This window comes from Strix aluco, chromosome 12, assembly GCF_031877795.1.
Source record: "Strix aluco isolate bStrAlu1 chromosome 12, bStrAlu1.hap1, whole genome shotgun sequence".
Classification (NCBI taxonomy): Eukaryota; Metazoa; Chordata; class Aves; order Strigiformes; family Strigidae; genus Strix; species Strix aluco.
Genome location: NC_133942.1, coordinates 18,326,790 through 18,346,369, shown reverse-complemented (window position 1 = coordinate 18,346,369; position 19,580 = coordinate 18,326,790). Strand labels below are relative to the sequence as shown.

At 44.5% G+C, this 19,580-nt stretch overlaps 1 protein-coding gene across 1 annotated transcript in view; it reads left to right on the top strand.

The window, feature by feature from the left end:
- Positions 1 to 19,580, top strand: part of SLCO3A1 (solute carrier organic anion transporter family member 3A1) — a 148,156-nt gene that overhangs the window by 8,773 nt on the left and 119,803 nt on the right. Inside the window, exon 2 of the mRNA XM_074837329.1 lies at positions 15,960 to 16,425. Within this exon, the coding sequence (XP_074693430.1) occupies positions 15,960 to 16,425 (466 nt within the window). The remainder of the gene's footprint in view (positions 1 to 15,959; positions 16,426 to 19,580) is intronic.

Genomic DNA, 19,580 nt, shown 5'->3' with positions numbered 1-19,580 from the left:
ATCCCTTTAATTCTCCAGAGGGATAACAGGGAGTGAGAAAATACCATAACTTCATAGGATTGCAACCTGTTACGTTAAACAATAAATGGTCTTTGTTTTCTCCAGTAGAACTTCAATAGGAAGAGCTGCAGAAAGGTTGTTTTGGGGTTCTTGTTTTTTATTTCTGAAAAGAAGGATGTGAAATAGCTGCTACCTCTTTCTACTTCTCTCCTCAGTTTCGTGCAAACATAGTTTGACACATCATTAGCAGCAGACCAGAGTTGCTGGGGAGCCTTACCATGCTGGAGCGTGGGCCAAACTTCACACTGTGGCCAGAAGGGGATCTCTGAAAGGCTGCAGGAGGACCGGCATGTGCTTTGCTTGGTACAGTAGCAGGACAAGCCCCCTGCACCTCTGAATAATATCGGACCTGTACGTGCACATATACATGTCTATACTGAGAAATGGCAAGGGAGAAGATGGGCAGCGTTTGAAGTTTCCAAAAGAGAAGCTAAAAATACTGACTAGAAGAAAATTATTTTGAAAAATATGAAGGAGAAAGGCCCCCCCAGTGGTGTCCTGCTGCTTGTTGTGCCGTGCTAATGACTTTCATCTGCTGGAAACATGCTTACTTCTCATCCTGAGACGGTTTGAGTGTTGCATGATGTATTGAGATGCCAAATTAGGGGTTGATCCATTCTTTTTCTGTTGTTTCCCAGTTATAGGGAAATAAAAATATGTAACTAGGTCTTGATATTTAAAGAGGAAAAACTTGAGTTTACATTTCCAGTCTTTCAGTCCTGTGAGTTGCTTCTCATCATTTCTCTGAGCTGCACGAAGAGCTGCAATTGTCATAGTTTAGTAAAGCTATTTTTGCCAAGTTGTTCTTAAAGCTTTAACTCTTCTCTTTTTAAAGAGTATCCACCTCTTTCGGTGAGGTATTTTGGTGGGTTAACCTTGGACTGCAGCCAGCCGCCCACCCAGCTGCGCTCTCACTCCCCTCCTCAACAGGACGGGGGCAGAAAATGAGGTGAAAAAGCTCGTGGGTTGAGATAAAGACTAGCAATTACTGTCAGGGGCAAAACAGACTTGACCTGGGGAAAATTATTTTTTATTGCCAATTAAAATAGATTTGGATGTTTAAAACAAAGGCAAAAATTAAAACACCACCTTCCCTCCATCCCACCCCTTCTTCCCAGGCTCACTGGGAACATGTCTCCATCAGATGCTCACTGCGCTCTGCTGGGAGAGCATCCGCCCTCACCCATGAGGTAAAGTAAACCATTAATCATTTGAGCACCAGCATGCTCTTCGGAGAAATGTTGGCTGGCACTGGGTAGGTGGTTTTCCCTGTGCTTGGATCCTTCTGCACTTGGTCAGTCACCTTTTTTTGTGGTGTGCCCCTGGGCAGCAAGCAGGTTCAGCCCAAGGAGAAACACGTGTCTGTATGACTAAAACATGGTGATATTCTTTCTGTCCTGCAGGCATTGTCTGTAAAATTTGATTATTGTGGGAATTAACCTTCTCCATAGCCTATGCCAAGTGCTGCGGTTTGTGTGATGGGCAGAGAAAGCGATGGGCGCATAGGCCCTTTATGAGAAATAGCAGGCAGCATTTTTAGGGCTTACCAGCAAAAGAAAACTGTGGGTTTTGTTTTTGTCTTGTTCAATGTACAGGGCTGAGAGCGGTTAATTACAATGGGCCTTTCAGCCTCTGCATGAGATGCACACTTTGTTTCCTGCTGCCTATGGCTAGTTATAATGCAGGTCCTTATGTCTGAAGTCAGCGCAGCTGCTGGCTGAGGGACAGGAGCTTTAGCTGAAGGGATGCCTTGTCTTGGGGTGCTTGTTTGTGAAGGGCAGTGATGTTAGTTTTGTAATATCAGCCGGTTTGTGTGATCCTGTAGTCGGTCTCATCCGAGGTGCTCAGTGCAATGAATGCCCACTGAGCTCAGCTGTTTTCCTGCAGGAACCTGCTGTATCTTGTGTTCTCTAGCTTCGGTCCAAAGAGGGTGCTTTGGCCCCAAGTTTATATTTCTGTCATCAAAAAGTGGTATCAAAATCCACATGGCTAGCTTGAGCCCTTGGGTCATGGTGCTATGATACTAGTCTAGGTTGGGTTTTGTTTTCTGTTTCTTCTCTTGCTATAATCTGTGATATTTAACACTATTAAAAAAATTGTATGTCAAGGGAGCTGGCTTGGGGTTACTGAAAAGTTTTCCCATAGTCTTTGGGATTCAAACGCAACAACTTTAAAGAACTCAAGAGCAAAGGCTGACAAGGGAAGATTTCAAGTATTCCACGGAGGTCGATAAACCGTTCGCTTCCAAGAGTTTATTTGCTCAATTGAGGCCACTTCTGCATTGACAAATCTCTCTGTGAATGAATGGATTCCAAAAACAGCTTGGGAGTTATTCGATGGCTATTGAAGTTAAGCCACACTAGCAAACCATGTGCTAGAGGCACAGCTTTGTGGGTTTGCTGTGTCATTTGGCGCAACTGTACAAGCTTTCTCAAATGCTGGCCCTATACAGAAGTCCAGTGTTTTCTGTGGATTAGGATGCATCAAGGCTGCTGTGTTGCTCTTAATCTCAGTGCTAGCTCTTACCAAGAAGGCAGAAGTTTCAAATTTCTTCTGTGTCTTGTGGAAGCATTTGGGGCTTATGGTGTAGCCTCTTGTAGCTGAGATGGCATTTATTGATTTGAGTCATTCAGCTTAATTCAATGCTGGACAAGCTTTTTGCCAGAATTTTTATTTTGCCTTCTTATTTAAATAGATCCCTAATGAATTACTGTAGTTGTGTATAATGACTCTTGGGAAATATTGGATGCAGCCTCTAGAATCAGTTCTGTGCCATTTTCAAATTGCAAACTCTTGAAGTATATCTCTGAACAGTGCCCAGGGTCCCTTGTCGTTAGGAGTTTTCAAGATGCCTCCACGTTAATAAGCTACATCTTTGGTATTTTATGGAAAGCTATCCCATGAGCAATTGATTAGCAGGGTAACAACTTGGAGGTAAATCTGGATGCAAAGTTCTCCCTGCTTTCACTGTATTGCTGGGACCAGAGGATGCTGGCAGGAGAAACTGGATTGTTTTCATCCAGAACACAAGATTTTTATTTCTTCAGGGTCAGGGCTTGAAACCAGTTGAGGACTCTGCATAGTTGGGATTTTGAGTCAAGGGAGGGAGGGTGGGAGAGTCTGGGGTGGAGGTAGAAAGGCAGAATTTAACTTTTTAGAGAGCTACATTTATATATGAAGAAGGTCCTTCAGTCATTATATAGCTTCATTGAATTGAATTTCTTTCTTGTGAAAGCCACAGCGAGTCTGGGAATCAGTTTAAGGTTGTATGGTCTCATGTCTGGAAGTTTTTGCCCAGGCTCTCCTGGAATGTCCCAGCTTAATACTTCTGTGTCCCTATCTTCAAAATGACTTGCTGTGAGATGACATTACTGTTTGGGGGGGTGGTTGGCCAAAATGAACAGAAATGTTATGCAAATGGTCTGTGGCAAAGTGGGGTCTCCTGGTTTAGCTAACAGTGCCATTTGGCATGAATGCAGTGTGTATGGTTACTCCAGTCTTGAATTTAGTTACTCCGGTGTCGAATTTGACTAAACCATTATGAATTTCTGTTAGGCATCATACTGAGGCTTCAAGGTATGAGATCTTTAAGAGATACACAGAACTTTGCTACACTGCAAATGCAAGTTGGGACTAAAATGACCTTTGCTTTCTCCTTTATTTGCCCCCTATGGTGCATGGTGTATAGATACAGACACTTTCAATTTGATTCTCAGCATCCTGATTATGCTCAGAACTCTTGGTATCCAGACAGCATCACAAAAAATTAAGTTTATGGAGTGCTTCCAAGAGTCCGTGCACTGTGTATTTCCCTGCCCTCTCCCTCGACCCCACTGCTCACACAAGTGAGAGATTAAATGAAGGGGGAACAGCAACTTTGTTTCCTCTGAGCCAATACTGGCTGGGCAGATTCTGTTGATGGTGGCATCTTGGCAGGGACAGAGCAACATTCCTGCCACACATGGGTAAATGTTTTCAAGCCAGGCTCTTTGCAGCTGGCTGTCCAGGGCTGTCATATCCAAACTGACTCCCTTCATCAGTCAGGACTCATGTTCATGCCCAGATAAATCTGGTTTTATTTGCATTTGGACAATGCAACATGTGGTAGACTTGGGAGAGGATGGCTTTGCCCATGGGATAATGCTTGTTGTCTGAGGAACAACTACTATTTGTACCTTCTGGTGAAGATGCAGACCAGGGATGTTTGGGCTTATTTCCTGGCTTTGTCATGGACTTCCCCAGGCCTTCTTTGTGCTTTTTCTCTCCATTGGCAAATGTGCTAGCTATGGTATTGTCTGGCTTCATGGGCATCTTGTGGGCTGGGATGATGGGCACTCGGCTGCTACAATAATGGTAACTGGAATGAAAGAGGCACCCTGGTTTGGATCCTGAGCCAGGTCTCTATCAGCTACCATAGTAAGTTGAATTAAATGAATTAATGGGCTGGTAATTTTGTGTTATCCTACCTGTGGTTGACCTGTGAGGCTTCTCCCTTCACCCTGGGATATGATGCAGCCTTGTTGCCAGCTGAATGGTATCCCTGCTTCCTTCACACATTCCTGAAACCACAGGGTTGAAGCATCTAGCCCTTTGCTTTTTGAGCCTTCACATGAAAAGACTACTTGGGGCTGCTCTACTTGCTCTCTGGTAGTGATGGATTTTAAAAGATCCTGAGGGTATTATTTTTCAAAGATGCTTTCTGAGCCACATCTCATTGACAAGAGTTACTTACTCTAAGTGTCTCTTTGGAAATGGGACTGTTGTTCCAAAGCCACTAAAGTAGTTTTGAAAAATCTCCCTCCCTGTTACTGACTGCAGTGGACTGCTTCAGTGGTGTCTAGCTTCATTTAAAGCAGGCCAAATATAGAGTCTAAATGTTATGTGCCTGGCTAATAAACTGTGTTGTAATTAGTACCTTGGGGAGGCAGGAACGAGGGAGAAGCTGAGTATAAAAAGAATGAACTTTATGTAGGAGATGTCTGCAAAGGATGAGTGAAGAACTGTGGAAGGAGATGAAAACACGGACTTTGAAACGGCTGCAGAGGATATGTGTGATGGGAAGAAAATGGGCATGGAGCGGCGAGGAAAACTTTAATAGGCTTGGGTTAAAGAACACAAAAGAACTAGCATAGCAGGTAGTGAGACTGGATGAAGAATGATCCTTTCACCAGCCAAACCCTCTCAGTTAATGTAACCTGCAGACAGGCTAATGCAAGTGCCAGTTTTTCAGCTTCCCCCGTGCAAGCTGGACTGGACTCATCCCTGTTTTCCATCACGGGTCCACTAGTATCATCTCCCAGTTTGAGAAACCCATGCTCAGGGGCTGCATGGGCCACTTTGCAGAGATATCAGGGGCTTTGTCTTGCTTGGTTTTGTGCAGATGACTTTCATTTCCCTTTGCTTGCTGTATATCCCCCAGTGAAGCTTAGCATGGCTTTGAGCAGTACTCCTGAAGGTGACAGATTCCTGCTGGTGGTGGGAATACTGCAGTCACATGTGCAGCTCTTGTTCTGGCTGGTGTGTCATGCACCTGCAAAACCAGGGTTAAGAGAAACCAGGGGCTGGGAAAGTACAAGGAGAAAAGAGACAGCATTCATGCTGGCTGCACTGAACAATTGGTTGGTGAGTGTCTCTGGCTTGGTGGTGAACACTGAATGAAAAACCATTCCCACTCTGCAGTGCCTGATTTCTGGATTCCTCACAGAACTTGGGGTGCCCCTGCTGTAGGAGCAGTGGTCCTTCATGAGACCTCTTCATGTTGTGCTTTTGCTCACATCAGACTCCAGTAGATAAGTGGAAGAGGTGGTGCCTTCTGTTTCCTTGCATGTGCTTATTGAATTTTTGCAGGGTCTGGTGATTCTACAGTGAGGGGACCCCATCAGCTGCTGTTTGGTGCCTGTCTCTGACATGGCTTATTGTTAATCCTGCAGACACAGAGGTGAAATTCAGCCATCTGTGTGTACAGCCTCAGCAGATGCATTTGTTCACTGGCTTTTTGGTAGCTCGCTTCATAGTGAATCCCAAGGAACAGAGCTCCCATCACCTGGTGAGACATCTCATTGCCTGTATCTCCATTTTACAGGCAACACATTGAGACAAGTGAGATTATGGCAAATCTGCAAGTTCTAGTTAGATCTCCCATTGCATTTTTCTTTAACTATAAGAATTTTTTTATTCCCTGTATGTTATTTTGTGTGTGTTATTTTAAAAGACACTTGTAAATCACCTTCTGTTCAGGAGGAAGGTATGGGATACAAAGTTCCATGGCTTGTGTTGTGCTCAGGACTGCCAGACTTAAACATGCAGATGTCACAGGTCTACCCTTTACGACTTCCACCCCACCATTCTTCACACAGGAAACATTCAGATAATAACCAGGTTCTCAGAGGGGAATAGATTTAAGATTACCTTCAAGCCCTGGCTTGTTTGTTTACAACATGAACCCCCTGCGCTCACCTCCCAACCTGCCCCATTCTTCAACGGGAAGTTTGGCAGCAGGCGGCACGCAGCTCCCGTTCGTACCCTTGGCTCTGCACAGAGACAATGTGGAAGGAGAAATGAGTTGTTTGTGAACAGCTTTGTAGGAGGGTGTTACTTAGCAAATAAGCAGGATGACACGGACAGATCTTGTGTGGGCTGCAGGGTGTGAGATGGGGATAAGCAAGCAGTTCACGTGGCTTTGGGACAAGCTCGGGGTGTTGCTAGTTAGGTGCTAGAGACACCCTAATTCCACCTGCACATGCTTACAGTAATTTGGTGTTTCTTTTATGAGTCGTTATGAAGTGCTGTGGATTGACAATACAATGTGGCCATTTTGTGGTTCCCTTTAAATGGCTTCCTTCCTCCGAAGGCTTACTAGATTAAAGCATTTCATATACTGGTTGATGAGAAGTGCCTCTAACTTCTCCTTAAGCTGAGTTCCCATTTGCTGTAGCCAGGCATCCTTGCTGCTGAGTAGGGAGTGGAGCACGAGAGATATCAGCAGAGCCAGAGCAGATATGGAGAAAAGTAGTAGGACTTCAGAAAACCTCTCTCAGTATATAGCCTTTATATAATCACTGTTGTCCTCCAACCGTGAAAACTGAATTCAGCTTCCATCCAAGCTTTTATTAATGCTGCTTCAGAGTGTCCTGCCTGTGTCACTTCTGCCCTGGTTCATGCATGGCAGCTGGGAGTGCTTCTGCAACGAGCTCCGCAGGCCTGTCTTCTTGATCTGCACTGTGGCATAACTCGGATGCGACCCTTGGCCCTGAATTCAGCTCTTGATCATAAATTAAGATAATGTAAAGTCCTTTGCATGACAGGTTTTCTTGTCAGGCTTGCATTATGATTTCTGCTGTGGTTAAGTAGCCCTGTTTATAGTAGAACGCCTTCTCTGCAGGCATAGAAGTGTTGTGTTAGGAAGTATTTTATTAGATAAACAAGCAAACTCGCATTGATTTGGGTAGGTGGAGAAGTGTGACAGCTTAGGAGCCTGCCTCTCCAGTGCTTTGGTAGTACTTAGGAAGGGGCTTTTTTCCTGTTAAGAGTCTTCCAGAGACATGAGTTTCATCTCCTCTTCTCCCCTGAAAGTGAACCCAGGGTGATGGTGCCCTGTTTGCAGTCCCAGACCCACGTATGAATCTTGTTCTCAGTCCTGTATGTGGCCAAGAGTGCCTTTGATGCTGTAGGAGCCTACATTTCAGTTATATACAGTTTAAATTCCTCTTCATCTGGCTTTGTAGACCTACTTGCTGGCCATGGGGAAAAAGATCCATCTCTGAATGTGTCAACGATGCTCTGGCTGCTTTCCCTTGGCTGTTTACTTTGACAGAGTTGAGTGGCTGCCCCTGCTCACGAGCCCCTGCTGCTGCGCACTTATTCCACGTGGAATTCTTCATCCTCTGGGTTTGAAATGTGCCGGCAGCGCTGTTCTGTGCTACGGTTTTTAAAGCACGCAAAAATGCAGTTACAGGGCTGAGGTATGTGCTTCTTTGAATGCTTATGATGCATTATTTTGCTGCCAGTGAAAATGATATAACATTTAAAAATAAATAAGGATTCAAATATCCACTAGCTTCGTTGTATGTGTGCTACTAAAGAGCAGTGTAGGCTACAAATGGATTCTGGCACTGGATATATTTATGTAGATACCTTGTCAGAGCCTAAAATATCACCTGCCTTCACACAGTGAGGTGAATCTTGAACAGCAGGCTTGGAGGCAGAAAGCTTGTGTGGACACTCAGTCTGCAGCTGTGATAATATCACCATAGGCTGGGACTTCAAAAGGTTAAAAAAAAAGCAGATCCCAGCCATGGTGCACATGTGTTTCAGCGCAACGGAAAAAGCCTTTCAGATTTTGCTAGGAAGTTTGGTGTGGCCTGGTGCTCTGTACCTGGGTCTATTTTGAGCTGTTGGTGAATCACGCTAACTTTGGATGATGGATGTGAGGGGGTAGTTGCAAATAACACTCCTGATGATCTTTTTGTTCACACCTCTCTAAATGGGGCAGTGCTCCTTCTCTTCCTCAGGGGAGGCAGGGAAAGGGGGTCCATCCCTTGTGATCCTTAGGAAGCAAATCAGGAAGGTAACGACAATTTGCTGCGATGGTTGCCTGGATTAGAGGGTAAGTTTTTACATTGCATATTTGATCAGTATGAATCCCAGTTTCACTAGAGTAGTGGAAAATACACTTGTTTAACTTGAAGAGGCACATGACTTTTTTCTGTTTCAACCTATTTTGAAACAAACTGTGGCTTTGCACTGATGTATCAACTCCTGACCAAACAGGATATCTTCTGTGGGCGCCAACTGCTCTTTGCTCTGTTCGCAACATGCAACAGCATATAGCATTGCTGTGTTTGTGGCATAGCTGCCTAACCCAGCAAAGGCTTACCCAGGTACACTTGCTTTGTGCCTTGTGGTGGCTGAGGGCAAGTGGGACAGGATGCTGTGACTACTGAAATGTGGGGAGGAGATGAGCAGTGGGGTACAACAGATGGCAGAAAAGTTTTCTGCGTGGTTCCAGAAAGGAGGCGCTGCCAAAAATATGTGTCTTGCCTCGACCAGGAGTGCAGTGTGCTGTTTCTCCTGCTGCAAATTATAATACCCTTTCTGCTCAAGTCCCTGAAAATCCTGACCTTGAATGTGTGCTTAATTTGGACCGTGTCAGTAATCTCAGAGCTGGTCACTAGCATATGAAATGAATTTTTCACACCAGTGAGGCATAGATCTGAGCTGCAAACTCCTCGTGGCACCAGTACAGTAACTTGCAGATTTTCCACTGCTGGCCTAGAAACAGCATAGGCACATGCAGCAACAGCCAAGCTAATAACACCCTACTTCTCAGCAGTGGTTCAGCTGCTGCGTCTATTATCCCTGTCATGTGAATGCAAATTTCTATGCAGAGATGTTTTCCAGACCTTGAGCAGAGCCAGCTTGGGTGTGTTTGTATCGCCACCTTTTTTTCTTTCCCTTATGTTCCTGTGCCCAAAGCCAGCACGGGTGTCAGCATCTGCGGTGAGAACATCTTTTAAGATTCCACTGACTTCATTGGACCAGGAATGGTGTTGAAACAAACGATCAGCAGCCTGAGATGGGAGGTTGTGATGCCCTCAGTATTTCAGCGGGGTGGAGAGCAGCAAAGAATGCTGATGCCTGGGGCTGGGCAAAGGGTATTAAGCTTGTTGCCCTCCTCCCAGCCATCGGATAGGGAAGGAGTGGGCAAAATGCCAAGGGAATTGTCTGCATTTTAAAAAATTGGGCTCAACCACAAGTGATCATCTCAACGCTGGAACTGCGGAGGAGAACATCATCAGAGCAGAGGATCAGCATCGTTCCCTTGGGGTTGAAGCCTGAGCCTGGTGGCTGTGCTGTCAGCTGGGAGGGTGGGTGGTAATGGGGGCTGAGCCCATGGGTACCAGCTCTACGGGGAGGAGAGCTTGCCTCCAACTATGGGATGCCCTTTGCCCCATCCCGCGTGACTGCTGGAAGAAAGGACAAGGTGACATCTGAAGAAGTGGGTGGAGGCGCGTGGAACCAGCAGTTTTGTTTCTGGAATGGTCGCTTTGGCTCTTCGAGGAATCCTGTGTTTCCTGGCTCTGTAATGGCGACCGTGGGAGACAGTTCGCGTTTGTTTTCCTTTGGGAACATAGTTGCCAGGCAATTATTTTACACCCTGTAGCACTGCAGACATGTCTCTTCAAGTCCGATCTCTTACCACATAACTGAGAAAATGTATTTTACATTGAAAAGAAGCCTTTTAAAAAGGCCCTTCAGGCATAAAGTCAGTGTGTTTTCTATATATAACCCTGTATTATTAATACAATGAACTTATCTGTAGACTCTGTAGGTGAATATGACTTGATCATTGGAGATACGAACAATATGATATCCATTTTCAGTGCACTGTGTCTCTGACTTCATAATGGTGCCCCCACTCTTCATTTCTTAGTGATAAAGTGGGGCAATAGTGTCAAGCAGGTTTGTGGATTGCATTTTTGGTGAGTGTTAATATAAACTAAACAGCCTATAGAGAGAACAAATTTACCTTGGTTCAGAAATGTCAAGATCTATAGGTTTGGAACAGACAGGCGTGATGAATATGAGCATGTATTATTGAAATAAGTTCAGAATAGCATGGCAAAAGCTTCTCTGGATTTAGTTACAGGGTTGCAATATAAGGTGCTTTGAAAAATTTTAAGGTGGTGATTGAGTTTGGTTTTTTTTTTTGATGTGGGTCATTTATCACTGTGTGCATTATGTGAGATCATTTTCCTTTTTCAATCATTGAAGAGTGCTTTAGGGTGAATTTAGGAGGCCCCTTTAGCCCAGGTCCTTTTGAGGTTAGCCTTTGAAATCACCTGAGCCAAATGTGTGTGTGCAGACTTCTATGGCTTAGTAAGAAGAGGAGATAGTGCAAGTGTGCTATAAGTTTTAATTGCTTCTTGTTATTGTATGTTAGGCGGTGTGTTCACAGAAAGGCAGAAGGCTGGGTTACATGATCTTTCTAGATCCCGAGCCTGCTTTCTGTGTGAGCAAGGTGCGCAGATGCCCAACCTGGTTTAGTTTACGGTAGTCCAGTTGATTGATCTGGTGTAGACTTAGTCTGGAGGAGCATGGTGTAGCAAGAGCTGCATGGTCCTGTTGATCTCTCTAACGCCATAGCTAAATCTTAGTGGAGATGCTCTCAAAAACTGAGTGGGAGATGTCTGGAGTGGGCGAAATGGGAATCCTGCTGGAGACAGAGGATGGAGTCAGAGACAGAAAGGCAGCTCCTATCAAAGCAGGTGGTGGAGGCCTTGAGACATGGAAAAAGGCAATGAGGGCGGCACGATTGAGGGCAGTGTACAGTGCTGCAGCTAAAGTATTTTCCTGGGCAGAGCATCAGTGACCTGCTAAGGGCTGATCTGCAGGACAGATGGGAGGACATAGGAGTAGCAGGCAACGTACAGCTGTTTAGCACAGGCGCATACCCATACAAAGCTGTAGTTTCAGTGCTGTTCCCACTGGCATTTGCCACGATTACAACGCTGTCTTTACCTCCGTCCTCTCATGCCTCCTCTGGACTTGTCTGGTGCAGTGAGTGGTTTCACACCACTAACTTTTTGGGGTCAAACCGCATATGTCTCATGTTTCTTGTCTGCATGTTTTAATAGCTTCCTGGTAACTGTCTTCATTTTAGGTTAGAAGCTTTTTTAACCAAATATCCTCTTAATCTCTTCTTTCCAGCCCTGACAAAACAGCTGTGTAAATTGACAGAAGCCAGGAAATAGCAGCTTCACAGCTAATAACGCGGGCTCCTGGCGTTTCCCCGCTGTGTTTTAGCAGGAGGTTGTCCATCTGAAGCCGCTGTGCTGCCGCATCACTCCATTCCCCGCGTGGATGTTGGTTTAATAGCAGGGACGTGGGCTGCACTCTTGAATGCCCAACCTGGTCTCGGCACACAGCGACTCTTTATAATCCTTGCAGCCTTTTCACATGACGTTAGTATTTTACAGGGACCTGTCGTGCCTTTTGCAACATTTTATGTAACTCTGGATAAATAGAGTTAGTGTCTAGGAGCGGTTGATGGCTTATCTGCTGGGGAGCAGGCTTGTGAAAGGAAATATATGCAGTACAGTGCTCTTTTGTCCTACGGTTACAAGGGCACCCGGAGCATCCCACATGCAAACTGCAAGTATTAGTCAGGTTATACCTTATATGCAGGAAGCTCTGTAAAGGTGGGGTACAGAGGAGGGTGGGAGAACGACTCTAGCCATGGACAAAGGATTGTTTTGAACAAAGGCAGGTAACACCTCTGCTGTGCTAATGCCGATTTCATAGTCGGCCTGTGTATTTAAGGTCACAGCCAATGTCAAAGCAAGAATTTGGGCTGTGCTGTCTGGGCTGCAGCCACCCTGGATGTAATGCAGTTGTGTTCCTGGTGTTCTCTGGCTAAAAATCTGCACATTGACAGTTTATTTTCCAGCCCTATTTTTATTTTGGGGATATTTTTCTTTTTTTCCCCCCATGACTGTCAGTGTTTTGGAGGCTACTCTACTGATACTACTCTCGGTGCTTTGTACTTGGATGCTGTTTTCCTCTGGATGCTCAAGGCTAATGTGACGATTTTGTTCTTTCATCATGCCCCCCTGCACCCCATACACCACTTAATAAAGGCAGAGCTGGTAGCACTGGGTGGCAGTGCTACAGCCAGAAGGAGCAAGCTGGGAAATGCAGTGTGGTCTGGCCAGAAGAATAAGAACTCCTGCCAGCTTTTATCAGGAGGGTTGGAGTTTGCTTTGTGTGGTCCTCCTCCTTTTGTTTCAGTCTCTTCACCAAAGCAAAGCAAGAAACTATTAGGGGATGGTGAGACTCTGTTTCCCTCTTGTGCGTAGTTTAGCTTTTGTAGAAAGGAAAAGAACATCTGAAGTCCCATTGAAATAAGAGCAGAATGAGAATTGGGACTTATGATTTTAGTTCCCAGGTTTGCCACCAATTTACTGTCCCTGTCACTCTGAATTGCACTTGGAAATGGTGCAGTTATTTATCCGAAACCTAGCTGTCCAAAACCTGACCCTTGTAAGGTGTGGCATCCAAGTGTTTCTAAATAACATCCTGCTTTCTAGCCACTTGTATACATGTATGGTAAAAGCGTAAAATTTGGCAGACAGGTCGAAATGTGGGAGAGACTTCCAAAGCTAGTTAATACCAGCTGGCCTTGGGAAATCACTTCTGTTGGCTTTCAATCTTCCAGCCTAAATTATTCCATCACAAATTAATTTTGTTGACTGTACTTGTCTCATTAATATTTGGCTCTCTATGCCTCAGTTTACACAGCTGTAATGGGTAATTATGAGTTTCCTATCTAGGTACAGCTCAGAAATGAGCACCACAGACATGATTTTTGCATGCTCAGAGTTATATTCTCATCTTGGAGAGATTCCCCATTCTGCCAAAATTGGTGCTCATGGAACCTCAGCTACAGCAGAGTTCCTCTAGGGATGTGCTGGAGGTGGTAGCTTGAAGGAGGGCTCCCATAGCAGGGGCTTTGCATCACTTGGAGTTTGTTGGTGTCTGCTCTGTGGTGTTGAAGTCTGGAGTCCTACCAGTCTGACTGCACCAGCCCCATTAGATCACACCTTGCAATAAAACCAGTCCTGTGTTGTGGATGATAAATGTAGCTGTGTCATATGAGTGCCTGGTGGGGCTGCATGGGGCAAGGGGATGTTGTCCGTATCCCTCCACCTTGGTGTGCCTTGCTTTAAAAATACCAACATAGTGTTTTCTAGCAGTGTCTGTGCCTATCTGCTCCACTCTGTCGCCCTGGCTCCCATGGAGGGTTGGGAACAGTGAAGTTGCTGTTAGATGTGTGCTCAAGCACTGCTCGCCGAGCAGCGTGGCCGAGGTCACTGGAGCGGGGACAGGCCATGCTGTGTCCTTGCACAAGAGGACATCATTTCCCCTGGTAAATCACAGAGCTGTTTCACCCCAACAGGTACCTGCGCCCAGTGTTTCAGATGAAGTGGTGATCTCCTCTGCGTCTGACATGCACATTTTCTCTTGGCTTTGGCATGGGGAAGAATTATTGCTATTGCATTGCATTCAGTCCTAGGGTTTGATTTTTAGGCTATTTGGGTTTTTTTGCCTTGTCTCTGTAGTGGGGGAGGATTACAGTGGTAGTATAAAATGATAACTGCCTGTATGGGATGAAGGCTGAATTTTCAGTAATCATTAAAACAGTCCAGTTTCGGAGATCTGACTTGCACACTTTAGGGTCAGGTCTGGGAGTTTTTCCTTATGCAAAGCAGCAGAAGTGGGTTGTTTCCATTTTTTCATTTTATTGCCCATGGGGCTGTCTTTGTCCAACTGTGCCCTGGTGTACCCTAACAGAGGCTAACTGCCCCCGGAGAAGAGCTGCTGTCAGAATACTTTAAAGTCGGTCAGACTGCCTCCTGCTTCATGAGGTTTATCAGCAAAGATTTTCAGTGCCTCCAGTGGGAGGCTATTTTTATTCTATCCAGGGGCTACCTTCTGCTCTGAGGTCTTTATCACATTTTTTTTGAATACAGAAACCTGCCTGTTTTAGGACAACCTTAAATATCTTCATCTTTTGTGATCTGAAAAGCAAGATAGTCTTTTATCCAAGGTAAAAGTTTCTGGCATTTCTGTGACATGTTCAAGATTTCTTGTTATCTTTTTCCTGTATAAGGGGGACACTGCTATAGATATGAGAATGCACTGAGTTTTCTCCCTTGAGCAGGGATGACAGCAAGTGAGGTACCTAATGTTTCATCTTCATACTCTGATCAGTGCTATGACTATTGCAGAAAATCCATATTGTGTTTCATTGCACCATGTAATCAAGACTGGAAGAGCTCTCAAGAGATGATTTGGTTCATTTTCCTGCCCTATGGCAAGATCAGTCATACCTGTGTGTTTCCTGACAGATGCTGGTCTATGCTCTTTTAAAGAAGTCTGCAGCCTCTCCAGGCAGCATATTTTGGTGCTTTACAATCCTTACCAGTAAAAGTCTGGTTTCTCCCTACCTTGTATTTAACTTGAATCATCTTTCCTACAGTTTAAACCTGTCACTTCTTGTGCTCCCATTTTGAATACAAAGAACAGGTCATTCCTTCTCGCAGCAATGTTAAATATTTGAAGACTATTCATGTGCTTCTCTCTTCTTGGTGTTAAATAACCATTATTTGTTAAATCTTCCCTTTGTGGTGGATTTAAATCTTCTGTGTAAACCTTAATTGGTCAGTCTTCTCAAAAATATTCTGTAAGTGATGATCCCAGTCATTAACTAATCCACAAACAGTTTAAACCCTTTGATCAGCATTTTATTTATATACTTTAGTAGAAGCCTTCTCTGCTGGCCAAATTGCCTATTTGTGCATCACTGTCTCTGACTTGATGGCATTGTGCTGGTGTGTGAGCCAGGTATCTGCGAGGCTTTCTGTTGCTCGCTAACTGCAATTCATTCCAAGAGAAAGATTGGGCACTCGGCTTGATATGAGGCTTGGTGTGGTTTGTGCCTTGGTTCTGTGAGACAGTGTTCACAATGTGAAAGCTGTGCATTCAGATAGAAAGCGAGCCCAAAGAGAGGCTAACCAATCCTGGAGTCATGGGTCTCTGTAGGCACCCAAAATACACATTGATGTACACAGGAAGTTGGAAGTGAACATGTGCTCAGACAGGTGGTAGGCTGTGAAATGTCACTTGGTATTAGGACCTTCTGATGTGGCTGTATTTGAATAGTCAGATCATGCTTGGAGGTCAACTACTACTATACTGTGGTTTGGATGTCCTTGATGTGTATGTTTCGGACTCCAAGGGAAAGTCAAGGAAACTTATGCTTTAGCAGGACATATGGGGAGGACAGAAGGCAGGTTGTATTGCCTTTCAGTAATTTTCTCTGGATTTCTTTATTGTAGGTGAGTGTTTTAACCACCTTGGAGCGGCGATTCAACCTTCAGAGTGCTGACGTGGGCGTCATTGCCAGCAGCTTCGAGATTGGGAACCTGGCCCTCATCCTCTTTGTGAGCTACTTCGGAGCCCGAGGACACCGGCCACGCTTGATAGGATGTGGAGGGATAGTCATGGCCTTGGGTGCCCTCCTTTCCGCGTTGCCTGAATTTCTGACCCACCAGTACGAATACGAATCAGGAGAAATACGTTGGGGGGCTGAAGGGAGGGATGTGTGTGCTGCCAACGGGTCCACCAGTGATGAGGGACCAGACCCGGACCTTATCTGCAGGAATAGGACTGCTACCAACATGATGTACTTGCTGCTCATTGGAGCACAGGTCCTCCTGGGCATTGGTGCTACCCCTGTCCAGCCCCTGGGAGTTTCCTACATTGATGACCATGTGAGGCGGAAAGATTCCTCCCTGTACATAGGTAAGGCTCTCTGAACTTCTCACTGAAGGCTTTCCTTGAGGGCTGGCATCTCGCTCTTGTTTTTTATTTGATGCCGGTGGAAGGGATGCCTTGAGGCCTCTTCTCCATGTGCTGCTCTGCTTGTGAAGGTAATCTGGCATGGGTCTCTACACCAAGCAGTTGTAAGCAGCGGGGAAACATGGTGATATTTTCTCCTACTGTAGCAATGGTTAAAGATTGACAGTCATGGTGACTGTTATTGGATGATTAGGAAGATGCTCACTCCTTCTATTGTGTTTGCCCAGATTGCTTTAAATTCTGATATTGGTGGCTTATGGTTGAGTTTCAGCTGAAGAATTTCCAAGTGGCATGTGTGTTGATGATTTCCCCCCCACACACACACACGATCGCCTAGTTCCCTTCCTGTTCCAAAGCATTTATCTGTGTCTGAGTGATCATTGAAGTATAAGGAGACCGAGAGAAGACGCATGTCTTGTCACTACCACCATCGCATTTTAGCCAGAAAGTGCCTGTTATGGAGTGGCTGCTGTGACCCAGCGTGCTGTGGCAGGACCCCAGATAATGTGATCCCTGTAACGGAATGGGATGCGGAAGCCAGTGAGGTCTATTTTGAGATATGGTGAGCCTGAAGTAGAGGTCATGATTCTGGTGATCGTATTGCAGAATTCTTCCAGATAGTTAAGATATGAAATTTGGCTGCAGTTACCCAATGAAACATCTCTGTTATTGGGGTAAAGTGCTCATGGGTTTCAGCAGTAGTGCCCTCTCCAGCACGTTTAAAGAAGATGTTGTGGGTGAAGTTGTTCTCTGAAAAAACTTACCAGCTTGGCTCATTCTTCTTTCTGCAGGACTTGTCACTAGATAAATGGCTCCAATGTAATAAATCAGTGAAGTGTGTTCTGCCATTAATGTGATCCTTCTACACTTGTTAGTATAATTTCTAGTAACCAGAACTCTGTGCACTTGACCCATCATCCCAGTCGTGATGTGACTTTCAACTGAAAGGATGATCCCATTACTGGGTTTGTTTTTTTGCAAAGACATTTTTATCAAGTTCCCAAGCGTAACTGAATGCAGCTGGGGTATGACCATAGACAGCAAAGCTGAACAGTCCTGCTGACTTTCTGAATGGTATTCAGTGTCTTGGGATAGTGCAGAGGCCTGTTGGGAAGACTTATCTATAAAGCACGCTCTGGCATTCCTGGATGTATTGCTGCTTTAAGTAAAGACGTTCTTCTGCATATTCAAAGTGTGTCCATGTTTTCCTGTAACTGGCCAAAAAATCATAGTATTTCAGCATTTAGCTTTGTACTTGGATCATTATTCACCTTCACTTGGTTCTGTAAGTGCTTGTGAGGGATCCACAGGATAAAGCAGGATGATATATAAAATACAAGATACTGTACAACCCGAAGGTGAATAATGAGACTAAATTCACTGGAGCAACTTTGCCAACACCATAAATGATGAGCTGGAATTAAGAGTGATTCTAAGATTATCCATTATAAATATATAGAGAAGCAGCAACTTCTTTCAGTCTGTTCCATGGGCATTTTTTAAGCAATGCTTCATGTCTGAGAACAGGACTGAGGAGGGTGCATGAGAGAAGGATTAGGAAGAGTGATTCTTTTTGTTCCTGAGATACATTCATCTTGTATGCTAAAATAACTTCTTTAAAGTTGGCAGTTCAACTGTAGCTGGGAAAATACTGCCAGAAAATCATTTCTGCTTACTATATGCTGCTTCATTATTTTTCCTCCAGACATATGCTTCTAACCATGTTCCTTTCTACATGTAGAGTTTAAAAAAAAACCCAAGCATTTTGGGGTTGTTCGCTTTACTGGCTTTAGCTATGAAAATTGTAATCTGAATTTCTATGTATGAATTATGGGTTGCAAAAGAGTGGACGTGTATGCACACTCAACCAATCAGCCGTACCAACAATGAAGTTTAATATCTGCCCTGTCCCAGCCTATCTACTGCAAAGTAGGTTTTCAGATATGGCATGATTAATTCTTACATCAACCTGCAATCAATTTGGCTAGTACAAATAAAAACTAACAGGAAAAAATCTATCCTGTGCATGAATATAAATGGAGAAGAAGCTGGTAGAAATGTATGTGTCTTTTCAGGTTTGTGAATACTTGAGAGGAAGCTTAAAATGTTGTTTGAGAATTATTTTCTCAGATTTGTCTTTAACTGATTATTTTTGTTGATGTCATCAATGCAATTTTCAGTGGCCTTAGCAGAAAGCTGGCTGAGCAGCTTACCCACTTCATTCTTCTCTGTTTCATAGAGGAAATAACTGCAGAGTGTGTACTGTCACTGTGCTATATTTGTATCAGTTTGCTTTCTCATAATAGCATGCTCACTCAGTAGGGGCTACGCTGTGTGTGACCGGATAAAGCATTTTTGGGTAAGTTCCCTCAGTTTAAATTAGAAGCAAATCGGGAATAGGTTGTTCTCTCAGGATAGAAACTAATTAATAACAGTGGTAATAGCCTGGCCGAACTTTCTATCATGGCTGGCTGTGGCTGAGAAATTATTGGCTTGACTAATCCTTGCTGTCTTTAGTATACTGCAGACGTCAAGTATGTATATGCTGCGTTTGGGCTGTATTGTAGCTGAGGGGGAAGCATCAGTCTCTCACCTGACAGCTAAGTACTAGTAATTGTTCACCTGCTGCAATAAAAACCCTCTTGTGTCCCAAGGCAGTGAATTAGATAGATATAACTGTGTACTGAGAGTTTCTTTCCTTCCTTCTGAGTTGTACAAGAGTTCAGTGGAGTAACTTAATATCTCATACAGACTCTTTGCAGTGAAATGACAATACAGGAAGACTCCTCTATTTTAAACAAACAACAAAAAAACCACCCCAAACCCCCAAGAACACGCCCCCCAACCCTTCTTCCTTTCTGTATTAGTACTGATACATGCGTGCAGAAAAATGCAGATGTGATACCATATGGAATTTAAAGTGAAACTTTGGCTTTAACTGCTAGTGCAAGTAATATCATCTGTGGAATCTATTGTATTTCTGGCCATGAAGTCCATCAAATCTGTCTCATGGTTTCTCTGTAGTGACAGGCACACAGGAGATGGTGGGCAGTGCACCTCTGTTGTGCGTCCTTTGAAGGCAGAGGTTGCTCAGGCCT